The sequence below is a fragment of the Harmonia axyridis genome, chromosome 2 (genome assembly GCF_914767665.1).
Source record: "Harmonia axyridis chromosome 2, icHarAxyr1.1, whole genome shotgun sequence".
Lineage (NCBI taxonomy): Eukaryota > Metazoa > Arthropoda > Insecta > Coleoptera > Coccinellidae > Harmonia > Harmonia axyridis.
In genome coordinates, this window is record NC_059502.1 from 63,739,982 (window position 1) to 63,753,313 (window position 13,332).

The window sequence follows — 13,332 nt, forward strand, 5'->3', positions numbered from 1 at the left end:
GTTCTGCAAACCAACATTTTCCAATTTAAAAATCAGCGAAAGATATCTATGAAAATATTCCATTAATATCAATAAAATTTCAGTGACTTAGAAACAATTATGTAAATACTCGTACAGAAGGCTCATTCTAAAACTCTAACAATTTTGAACTCGTGGAGGAAGATCAAGCCTTCTTTACTTGTATTTTAATAGTATCATTTAAAACAAGTTGCAGAATGGGCTCATAGTCCAACACGCATGAGTGTTGGAATGGCCTTCTGCAACGAGTATTAGACGATATTTTCTTATTTTCTCTAATTCAGTCTAGTTTTGTGAAATATTGTCGAAATTCAATGAAAAATTCAGATTATACATCCTAGTCCCTTTTTTTTTGTATCTTGGCAGTTGTTGTGACCATTATGAAAATTGACAGATTAATGAATGTGAATTTGAATCCTACGTTTCGAATTTTGAAATAATGATCAATTACGTATTCAATTCGTGAATTGACGAAATCGATTTAACTCCACCAGAATTAAGAGAAATTGCGAATGATGTTGCAAATCATCTCACCATATTCAAATTAAATAATTTTGACAATTGACGTGTGTTGAAATTTGATAGGATCGTCAGTGTAGACAATCACAAAACGGAAAATATAATTGAAAATTGTGCTGTAATGAGTTCATTACAGCACTGTTTTTAGCTCTGTGATGAACACATACTGAAATAGAGAAATAACTATCCCAATATCCTTGAATTTTTTATGATTTTGATATTGTGATCAGCTCCAAATTTTGCACATGGAGTGAAATTCTTATTTTATATAAAAACACAGAATCTCAACTTTATCGGTTCTCTTTTTTATTTGAACTCAAGTTCATTACTTGCTTGAATATTTGCATGATAATTTCAAGGATTTTTTCAAACAAGAATTAAACGGTCTAAAGCAGAACTTACTCAAAAATATAATTTTTTTTGCTTTCAAAGTGTGTAAAAATCAGATTCACGTTTATTATTTCAAGTGTTGGAAATACTAAACGTGAATTCCCAGAGAAACAAACTTTATTTTTCAGTTATTGGACTCATGTACCAGGAACTACGGTATCACTTGTTTCTGACCACAACTTCAAGAATATTTTCCCGATTCTGAAAAAAATTGATTCACATTCATCATTTCCAACTGCTGAAATAATAAACGCGAATCTATTTTTTACGCATAGACAGTGAAATACGATATTTTTGTGTAGGCGCCGTTACTTGTATAATTTATGTTCGAAAAATCCTTGAAATTATCATGCAAATTTTCAAGCAAGTAAGGGACTTGATTTCAAATGTTAGCAACCTTAGATTTCCTGTACATTACAATATGTATGGAAATTAATGGATTCAAAATCATTTTGCCCAGTCATACATCTGTAGTAGGTATATTGCTCAGAAATGCGACCATTTAAGCAACTGTTCTTCAATAAAATCAGCTGGTGGATATTGGACTCCGCTTTACAATTTATTTATTTTCTTATGCGAATCAAGGTTTAATAACCAGTCGATACAACATACTATTGTCACGTTTGTTCTTTTAAGCTTATTGTTGATTGTCAATAATAATTGGAACAGACTTGAACATTGACCTGTCTCAAAAAGTCTAATCGACGATTTATTGAATTCTTAGGACTCTTGAAATTAGAAACGCCTTCTGAAATTTCGCATACAGAATTGAAGAATTTGCTATATGTTGGTCAAAGAAAAAAACTGCAGAGCTTCAATCATAGTCAAATTTCATATAATTTCATTATTATTGCATAGGTATCTTAGTGTAACAGGACAATTGAAAAGTCCCCGGTAAACCATAGTAAAACAAATTTTTTTGGCAAAATTCGATTTCATTATTAACATAAGTACCTTCGAGAGCGATACAGCGATTAGAGCGATCTTGCTACTTTTCGAAACCTTTTTTGTAGTACGATTTGTCTTTCGCTTCAAAATAGGCCACAGTTTCAGCGATTACTTCTTCATTGGCGCTAATTTTTTTTCAGCGAGCATTTTTTTGAAGTCTGATAACAGGAAAAAGTCGCTGAGAGCTAGATCTGGCGAATACGGTGGATGCAGAAGCAATTCGAAACCCAATTCATGCAATTTTCCCATTGTTTCCATTGATTTGTGACACGGCGCATTGTCTTGATGAAACAGCACCTTTTTTTTCTTCAAATGTGGCCGTTTTTTACCGATTTCATGCTTTAAACCATCCTAGAACGCTATATAATAATCGTTGTTGATGGTCTGGCCCTTTTGGTGGAAATAAACGAATATTATACCTTGCGCATCCCAGAATACTGATGCCATAACCTTGCCAGCTGACTGTTGTGTTTTTCCTCGCTTTGGATTCGTGTCAGTCCACTCAGCTGACTGTCGGTTGGACTCCAGGTTAAAATGATGGAGCCATGTTCCATCCACTGTCACATATCGTCGCAAAAATTCAGGTTTTTTCCACTTAAACAGCTTCAAACACTGCTCAGAATCAATAGCACGTTGTTGCTTTTGATCGATTGTGAGCTCGCGAGGTACCCATTTTGCACACAGCTTTCTCATGTACAAATATTCGTGAATGATATAATGCACACGTTCAGATGATATCTTAACAATGTCTGTTATCTCGATCAACTCCACTTTACGGTCATTCAAAATTATTTTGTGAATTTTTTAAATGTTTTCGTCGGTGACAGCCTCTTTTGGGTGTCTTCGGTGCTCATTTCGTCATCGTTGAACTCTAAAAACTAGAACTACGATTCTAAAAAATAATTCATGACCACTTTAGATTTCAATTTATTGATTGTTTTGAAAATAATTCAGCTTGTTGATCGTATGTCTTTTTAACGCCAGTTGATATACTATTTCCGCCTATTTCAAAGGCATGTTGCCTGAAAATTTTGGCACATTATCGTGTTATTGTTTATAATATTTACTCCTATGCGATATTTCATTCGATCGCTGACCTGAATTAATACATCGTACGTTGTATCCTGTACCAATGTATCCTATTGGTGATTTTCAACGAGTGAAAGGTGCAATATCCCAAAAATAGTTCCTTAATACGGTCAATCATCAAAAAAGAACAAGTGAAGTTATACGGTCATCGATTCGTATCACAATTTTTATTTGACTCATCATTATCATCACTATTATTCTTCGTATCATTTATACAAATGAATATTGACAGATCGAAGTCCAAAAAAGGAATTTTTGATTATTAGTTTGTGGCCGAATTCGTTTTATACGAATGAAGGGTGTTTTTTTGGCTATAGAACTTTTAATTGCAATAAAACAACGATGGATTATTCGATTAACATGAATTTTATTCATCCGCAAGATAATCTTGTGGCATTACATTTTAAATATGATTTCTGGCATATGACCGCCACGGCTAGCTCGGATGTAGTCCAATCTGGACATCCAATTTTCGATGACTTTTTCCAACATTTGTGGCCGTATATCGGCAAAAACACGGCGAATGTTATCTTCCAAATGGCCAAGGGTTTGTGGCTTATCCGCATAGACCAATGACTTCACATAGCCCCACAGAAAGTAGTCTAGCGGTGTTAAATCACAAGATCTTGGAGGCCAATTCACAGGTCCAAAACGTGAAATTAGGCGGTCACCAAACGTGTCTTTCAATAAATCGATTGTGGCACGAGCTGTGTGATGTGGCGCCGTCTTGTTGGAACCACAGCTCCTGGACATCATGGTTGTTCAATTCAGGAATGAAAAAGTTAGTAATCATGGCTGAATACCGATCACCATTGACTGTAACGTTCTGGCCATCATCGTTTTTGAAGAAGTACGGACCAATGATTCCACCAGCCCATAAAGCGCACCAAACAGTGAGTTTTTCTGGATGTAACGGTGTTTCGACATACACTTGAGGATTAGTTTCACTCCAAATGAGGCAGTTTTTTTTGTTGACGTAGCCATTCCACCAGAAGTGCGCTTCATCGCTAATGGACGTAGTGCGCGATACGTATTCCGCACAGAACCATTATTTTTGAAATAAAATTGCACTATTTGCAAGCGTTGTTCAGGCGTGAATCTATTCATGATGAATTGCCAAACCAAACTGAGAATAAATCACTCGACAGCTGTTAAATCGGTCGCCATCTTGAACAGTAATGCCAACTTAAAGTTATATACTTCGAAAAAAAACACCCGTTATATATAGGCATAATAACATCTGAAATATACAAGGAAAATCAACCTAACGAATACTTTTATTATAATTCCAATGTGAACAATATGGTGATATTGTTCTTTCTTTCTTTTTAGTTGTTAAATTAGGCTTGTCCATTCAATAACATATTTGTTAGACCTTCTCTGAGCCTTTTCTCGATAATTCCTTCTACGACTTAACTATTTTTTCCCCATAAAATGCATCAATATTCTTTATAACGGAATTCATTTTGCTATATCCCAAAATGGTCAATATCGTCAATAGGTCCAATCAATCAAGTCGACGTCCTATTTCACTATTATGCTTATCACGTCACTAGGGATTTATTGAGCATTAAATTCGAGCATAGAATTTCAAGATATATTTTCCGAGAGTGTTTTTCGAGAACTCATATAATATTCAATGGATTGATATAATATTAACCTGAGGTTTATGGCTAATATTCTGCTCGTCAAATGCGATCATTCTCTAGAATTCATCGTGGGAGATGGCAGATTCGAGCTATAATTAACGTAGGATATGTTTTCCCACTCGAAGTTGTCTGTGAAAACATTTACGGTACTTACTCAAACCATCCAAATCAGAAATGATGATCGGAAATTCGAAAATGGTATTTAGAAGGATTTAAATCTTCTCGATCAGTTTTTTCGAAAAATTCGAATTATAGGATGAATACTAATGAAGAGTTCAATTATTATTGGGATGAGTATATTGCAATTATAATATTCTCTTTATTACTAAATAAAGGTATTACAAAGAACAAAACTTCAATTATTCGTTTCTATATCATAAATTAAAAACACCGATTAGAAAAATGTGCCTTCTATTCCTGAAAATATTCCATTACTGAAATAACGATATTATTGATTCAAAAATTGAACCTTCATGAATAAAAATTACCATAGTTAATTGTATTTATTTATATTATCACAACAAAATTTATTCATCAACTCAACAGATGAAAGCCTTAAAAAGGAAAAGGTTTTTTTGAAGGACTCCCAGGTTTTATTATTTGTAAATACAAATTCTGACCTGATTTAGTATTTAATCTTGCTCATCTTTTTCCATGTAAATATACGAATCTGTTGTCCTTCAGTAACACGTTACCAGATAAGTCTTGGGCCTAACCAAAAAAAACACATTTTTTCTTGAGAATGCTACTTTTTTCTAAATCATAGTTTCCTTCGAGAGTGAGCTCCTCTAGCTTTTTCTGTAGTAAGATTCATTTTTTATTTCGAAATAGACTTCAACCTCTGCAATCACTTCTTTGATAGACCCTAATTTCTTTTCATGGAGCATTTTTCAACAGTTGTTGTTGATGGAGCTGAGTCAATTTTTGAAACAACAAAAATTTAGACTCACTACTCAATGGTCAATCGATTCTCAACAACCAATCGAACAATCAAATAAGAAATCATGAAATGCCAAATTTAGTTATTAAAAAATCGAATTTTAAGTCACAGACTAGGTACTCCATACAGTTAGAACTGCCCCACTAACTCTCAAAATATTCATTTTAGTTAGCCCCCTCTCTTATACTTAGAATAGATTGAAATAATAAAAAATATTGGTTCTAATTTGAAAATCTTGAGATTTGATTAATTTGAGTTGCCCAAGTTCAAGATTTTCGGATAAACACCCTATACATTTTTGGTCTAAATCTCAAACAGTCTTATAATACTACATACTTGCAGAATCTAAAATTTAAAAGAATCCCATTAACTTATGAACCGTTGAGTTTGGCATATTGCTGAAATCGGCATCAAAAAAGTTATCTAATGATGCAATAATATACAGGGTGTGCCATTTGAAATAAGGAAGTAGTAGTATGTGTCCAGTATAACCGGAAGTTGTGAAAATCTGAAAATATTTTAGGGAGAAAGATCACTTTAGCAAACCCCTAGCACAAAATTATGATTAATTTTCCATGAACGTCTAATATAATAGACTATCGCGTGAAACCACCGTGTATATAAAATAGGATCTATATATGTATATTATGTAAGGGCATCAAGTTCAAAAGACTGCACCAAATTGAGAAAATTTTTTGTTGTTGTGTTTATTACTGCCATGAGAAGGTTTGTACAACTGAATAGTTTCGAAAAAATCGTACGGAAATGAAAAATAAGGCTTTTCTTTTACCTCTGAGTATAATTTGACACTTCGAAGGATATATTTTGGGTTGCCTGACTGAAAGTGCGAAGCTAGGGCGAGCAGCTAGTTCTTTAATGTTTGAAGTGAAAGTTTTTATGTCTTAACAATTATTAGTCTCAAACTATAAAAATTTAGACTATGTTTGAGAAGAAATTAATTATTATTTTCTTCTTTCCAGCCCCAATTGATAGTACAAGTTGACAAGAAAAAGGGTGGTGTCAACACTGTCGTTATGAATAAGTAAGTAATGAGAATTCCAATAATAGCAATACTATCATTCACAGACATCGCATAGCTTCTTTGAGAAGGTATAAAAATCGTTGTTAAAGATTAAATTTTTTCTTAGTACTGGTGATTGGACTGATATAGAACCATGTAGATTTGCAGGCACGCGTCTGTGGTGAAAAATCAATATACGTTGTAGCTATCATTTGAATATTTTTATTACAAAACTGTTTTTTTATAGGAAATGAATAGGAAACGTTGAGGTATCTTCCTCCGGCCATAGTAGAGCGAGAAAATCTGTCCCATTTATAACAAACATTTGATATCAACCCCTTTTGTTATTTGATTTTCCATATCAATTTTTTTCCATTATTCCCCTACCTTTTATCTAGTTATGCTCAAAACCCTCCTAACACTTGTCTTGTCATCATGATAATGATCATTAAATGAATATTATTCTTATAGTCCCTTTTGAATTCAATTCTGAATATTCTGTCGACTACATCCGACAAGAATCGAGCTTTCTGTCAAAATAGAATATTTTTCTTTCCGCTCTCTCTACTCCAAAACCATCAAGGAGTAACGTCTTCTATTCAGAAGACAAACGAACATCAAGGACTACATAATTGATTTGTAATTGTCTTTTCCGCAATAAATAATTTTTTGTTTCAGACAACTGAAATGGAACATATGGATTTTTCGAAATATTTGTATTTAAATTATTTGAATGAATGAATAATTTGTATCAAATGAAAAATTTTGAAATTACACTTTCTTCAAAATCTAAAATTGTTGGAAATAGTGCAACATTGTGTAAATGCGAAATTGTATAATTTTCCTAGTTACTCTTAGCCCAGTATTGTCAAGAAATGTTTCAGAAAGAAATCTATGTAACTCATTGATGAAAAATCGAAAGAATAAATTATCCAGAAATACCGTTAAGTATTTAGAACAATAGATACAATAACTCTGAATTGCATGTATCATGTTCATCATAAATATTTTCTCATTCACATGTTAATTCTTAATGTAAATTATATGTCTTTTTGTTGTCAATCCGTATATTGAAATGATCATCACTCTATAGTGCTCTTGCTTTGATTAACTTAGTTCCTGAGCTGACCTCGAGTTAGGAATGCCTAATGGCGTTGATCGGAGTCTAGCATTTATACATGGTTCCTTTAAAACTGTTATTATGATTATATTTTGTCAGTTTTGTAAGATTCTTGGCAAAACCGGAGCTGCTACAAACTGCTGCTACCGCAACCTGTTGCGAGTGGTTGTCAAATGAGAGGCTGCCGATTTGAAAGAGGACGATCAACGGTACAATCATATTTTATCCTTATTCAATTTGGAAAAATATTTTTTGTTCAGAATTATCACTCTACTGAGTTGTAATTTCCGTAGCTGACCGTAAATTTTTTTTTAATTTATTTTTATCACATTACATTTACTTGTGCAAACGTTTCATTATTTTCATACCCATACCATCACCACTACCTCAAACCCAATCTATTTTTCTGCGTAAGAAATGAAGTTTCAAGCATGAACTACAAAAATGTTCCAAGGTTCTTTTCATCGGCCCTTTTCTCTGATAATTGCAATTCAGAAAGTTTTGAGAAAAAGTTATTTCCGAGATTTGGCAATTTACAATTTATCATATCTTAAATTTAAATTAATCTCCCTAGGAAATAAGATATATGTACCTCTATTTCAAAGGCTGAAATTGATAAAACAAATTGAACACATAAAAGAGTTCTGAACTTTTCAGAACTCATTCATTAATTACCCTGAATTCAAAACTCACAGATTTGGTTATTCTGTGTGGTAAAATAAATAACTCTTATCAATTTTCTTTTTTTTTTGGCTGTTTTATCTATCAAAATTTTCATACGTGCTATTCATATAGTAATTAACATAGATAGAGGGAGTATACGCAATTTTTACATGTCCCCAACATGGTTAGATTACGTTGTCGGATTGTGATATATTTTTATATCAACAATTTTACTATATCGTTGTGAATATATATTATATTATATTATATTGAATAATGAAATATATTAATTTGAGTGATTCACGATTAAATATGCAAATTTCAATATTTGTAATCCAATATTTTTCCTAATTGTCGAATTTATAATAAGCAGAACATTTATTATTTTCTGTATCTACTTGCTGAAATGCAAGGTTTGGTAACTTTTGCTCTCCAAGTGTCATCTGTTGTTTCACGTCGTTTGGCGCGCTTGAAGTTTGTTGTCTGAATTTATGATTTATTAAAGTACTTATGTATTTCAATATATTTTGAGTTAATAGGAAACATTGATTCATTATGGGACATAAGAAGTACTTTATTTGTGAAGAAACTCCCGAATTTAGTGAAATATCGTATCACTGATATGTTTCCATCTCCACGCGCTTTATGTCAAATTTGATAATTCAAGTTGGGGACAAAATTTGCTCACTGAAAATGACAAATGCTACCTCCATCTGTGTTTATTACTCTGAGGTGCTATTCAAATGTCTAATTCGAATTCAAATGTAACCTAACCTACTTAAATGAAACCCATTGATAGATTCCAAATTGCCGATGTTTTCATTTGTAGGTACATTTTTCAATTCAGGAGCATAGCTCATAGATTCTTATATATGAATTGCATTTCATTTGTTGAACAAATAAAATATATAAATTTTGTTTATGGTTCGAGCTTCACTTCGTTTCAACGCAGAAAAATTTTGATTCATTTCCAATATTTGAAGGAATGTAGAGAGCACTGAAGAACTTCTTCAAGTGCATACCATTTCATAATTTTTCTTTGTCATATGAGGTCCAAGAAATTTATTTTCTTCTTTTATCGATAACATTTATAGATTGTTATTGATGTCCACAGGAAAAGGATCAAATTAATCAATTGTATCAAACAGGTACGGGCTAATGATTTCAATTTGTGATAAAAAAATCATTTGTAAATAAGTTTTTTTCCTTGATTAAAAAAATTATGATCAACAATTTCATCTATGTAATTTTTCAATTCAACAGTTTTTCCCTAGCTGATTTTATTGCGAATACATATTTTCAATTAAAACTGAGCCTACCCTGTTTTCTAAACAGCAAATTTATCTCGACATAAAACAATAATGGCTATAAGTCGTAAACCATTGGCATTCGTTGAGCTCAACATTTATATCGCTTTGTTCTAAGAAACATTCCATCAGGTGAAATTGCTTTTAAAATAAGCGTTTTATTCCTGAAGAAGTAGAGACATCTGGTACGTATAACTTTTAAGTTTACATATGCCTCGAGGTCAATTTATTATGTGTTTAGACAAAAGGAGCACTGAATATACCAACTCCTCAGTGGATGACATCTTTCCTATCTAAATGGCTCTACGTTTTACACATCAATCCTGAGAATACTTCTCACTTCATAATAAAGGTGTATAGAATAATATCTGTAATAATCTATTTTTTTCATGAAACTTTTTCTGTCAAATTTTACTCCTGGATGGAATCTTGTTGGGTGATATATTTTAGAATGTAAGAGTATACTACATAATTTGATTTTTTTATGATAATTTGAGAAAAATGGAAATGTATTTCTATCCAGATTTCAAACACTTGATTCAATAATACTCCTTTCATAAGTAGGTACACACTCAAAACTTTACTTTGATTTTTTGACATAATCGCCATAGTGAACTAAATGAGAAAACTTTTTCTTCTCGCCTCATTCTTTTATGATTGTTCGAATTCCATTCAGATAATTCTATGGAAAAACTGACAGTTCTGCTTTTCTTGTCATGGTCTGAACCTACACCTTTCGTGAAGATATTTTTTCTTTTGAAATCATCTGTAATGCACTCGATATTCGAATTGTATCTCTCTTGGGCGCATATTCAGGTCGTGAAAGTCTCTTACTTCAGGTAGTGGTGATTTCTGATACCATACATTCTCATTTCGAACATCCAACATCTATGTCACCTACTAAGAAACGTTCACACAACATATTTGTATAGAATTCTTCGCATACTACCTTCAAATGTGAAGTTTTTAACAACTCAGTTCGTAATCCAAGTATGATTATAATTGCAGTTATAAGAGTGAAAAGAATGAGGTACCGGTACAAGTTGGTAATGGGTCCACAGTACCTTTGGTGGATGGTAACAAAAGAGATGAAGAATTGGGGACTTATAATCCAGCAGATCACAGGGATTTGAAACATCCAACTTCGTAAGTATGAGTTTACTAGCCATTTCTTACTAAAATTATTTCATTAAGAACTGAGGTGTTCTCAATGATAATTATTTTTATCAGAATTATGTATGCATATGTTATCCACTTTCAACGTTTTTCTTCAATACAAATGTTTTTTCCCAGCAGGAATAAAAAAAGATGAGATTATCAGATTTTGAATGTATTGGCTCCATTCTGAAATCAGTTGTTCTCGATCAATTCTAGTGATCAATAGTTTTTCTTTCATTTGATTTTCTACACTCGATCGCTATGCAACGCGAAACGCGCAATTTGACCCAAGAGGAATGTGCCCAATCGGTAGTTTTTCGAGAAGAAGAGTGGACATACACAAGAATTGCAGAAAAGTTTGGAGTTTCCCATACAAGTGTGTCCAGAATGTTGCAGCGATTCAGGGAGACAGGTATGAATGTCCGAAGACCAGGACAGGGTAGACCACGGGTAACAACTGCCATTCAAGAACGTTACTTGAGAGTTTCTTCGTTGAGACAACGGTTTGCAACCGCTCGCCTCCTTCAAAATCAGCTTGAGCAAACTCATGGGGTTCAAATTAGCACTCAGACAATGAGAAATCGCCTCAGACAATATGATTTAAGGCCTCGTGTCGCGACAAGAGGCCCAGCTCTTACCCCAGCCCACCGAAGGGCGCGTTTGGATTTTGCGAGAGAGCATATCCATTGGGAAGAGGCTGATTGGGAAAGAGTGGACGTCTGTATACAAGGGAACGTCGATTACAATGGTAGAGGCAGAATCTAGACTCATCTGTGAAGAGAACTCTTTCCCAATCAGCCTCTTCTCAATGGACATGCTCTCTCGCAAAATCCAAACGCGCCCTTCGATGGGCTGAGGTAAGAGCTGGGCCTCTTGCAGCGACACGAGGCCTTGAATCATATTCTCTGAGGCAATTTCTTATTGTCTGAGTGCTAATTTGCACCCCATGAGTTTGCTCAAGCTGATTTTGAAGGAGGCGAGCACTTGCAAACCGTTGTCTCAACGAAGAAACTCTCCAGTAACGTTCTTGAATGGCAGTTGTTACCCGTGGTCTACCCTGTCCTGGTCTTCGGTCATTCATACCTGTCTCCCTGAATCGCTGCAACATTCTGGATACACTTGTATGGGAAACTCCTAACCTTGCTTGGGCACATTCCTCTTGGGTCAAATTGCGTGTTCCGCGTTGCATAGCGATCGAGTATAGAAAATCAAATGAAAGAAAAACCATTGATCACTAGAATTGATCGAGAACAACTGATTTCAGAATGGAACCAATACCTTCAAAATCTGATAATCTCATCTTTTTTAATTCCTGCTGGGAAAAAACATCTGTATTGAAAAAAAACGTTGAAAGTGGATAACATATGCATGCATAATTCTGATAAAAATAATTATCATTGAGAACACCTTCAGTTGTAGAATAAATTTGAGATTTCCATAATGTGCGTTAATTCTTTTGCGCAGTGTAGTTGTTTCTGATTGACTTATCACCTTCAAACGATATTGGTTATTCCTCTTTAGCCTACTTTTTGTGAACATTGCTGAAATCATCCCCACGAAATGATTGATGTTTGTTTTCTTTTTGTTTCAGTGATCTGGACACACTCATACATTTACTAAAAGGAAGTTTAGGTAGTGGTATACTATCCATGCCCCTGGCATTCGCCCACGCCGGATTGGCCATGGGTCTGGCTTGTACATTACTCGTAGGTATTATTTGCACCTACTGCGTCCACATCCTTGTCAAAAGTGCACATATACTGTACAAACGGAACCGAGTACCTGCTCTTGGATTCGCAGAACTGGCCCACGCATCGTTTCTAGCAGGGCCCAAGTCATACCACCAATGGGCGCAGTTTGCGAAGTCAATGATCAATTTCTTTCTAGTAGTCGATCTTCTAGGCTGTTGCTGCGTATATATTGGTTTCGTTGCTAGCAACATGAAACATGTTATCGATGCTAACACAGGAACCGACTATGACGTCAGATTGTACATGGCCGCCCTTCTGCCATTACTGATAGCAGTCAATCTCATAAGAAATCTCAAATATCTGGCCCCGTTTTCTATGTTGGCGAACATATTCATCGGGACTGGTATGGCCATAACTTACTATTACTTGATTCAAGACCTTCCCTCAGTCGAGACTGCACCCCAATTTGTCGAAATCAAACAACTGCCCATGTTCTTCGGAACGGCCATCTTTGCTCTGGAAGGTATTGGTGTCGTGATGCCTCTAGAGAATAACATGAAACATCCCAATCATTTCATCGGATGTCCAGGCGTTTTGAATATTGGAATGGCCTTTGTAGTGGCGTTATATTCTATTACTGGTTTCCTTGGTTTTTTGAAATATGGTACAAGTGTTCAGAGCAGTATTTCATTGAATCTTCCAAAAGATGAAGCGTAAGTATTTGAGTTCAATTAGTTTTTTTTTTTCGTTAGTTTTACTTCTCCGCGCGTAGTTTTTGCGAGAAGTATGAACAACCATTACGGTAGTAACTTAATAATG

At 34.2% G+C, this 13,332-nt stretch overlaps 1 protein-coding gene across 3 annotated transcripts in view; it reads left to right on the forward strand.

The window, feature by feature from the left end:
- The window catches only part of LOC123673802 (proton-coupled amino acid transporter-like protein pathetic), a 47,261-nt gene that overhangs the window by 30,446 nt on the left and 3,483 nt on the right, over positions 1 to 13,332 (forward strand). For 2 of the 3 annotated variants that reach the window (XM_045608486.1, XM_045608485.1), the window contains exons 2-4: positions 6,534 to 6,595; positions 10,673 to 10,810; positions 12,414 to 13,226. In XM_045608486.1, the coding sequence (XP_045464442.1) occupies positions 6,588 to 6,595; positions 10,673 to 10,810; positions 12,414 to 13,226 (959 nt within the window). In that variant the 5' untranslated portion in view covers positions 6,534 to 6,587. Of the gene's footprint in view, positions 1 to 6,533; positions 6,596 to 10,140; positions 10,504 to 10,672; positions 10,811 to 12,413; positions 13,227 to 13,332 lie in introns of those variants that run through there. The other variant, XM_045608484.1, reaches the window with a different exon arrangement.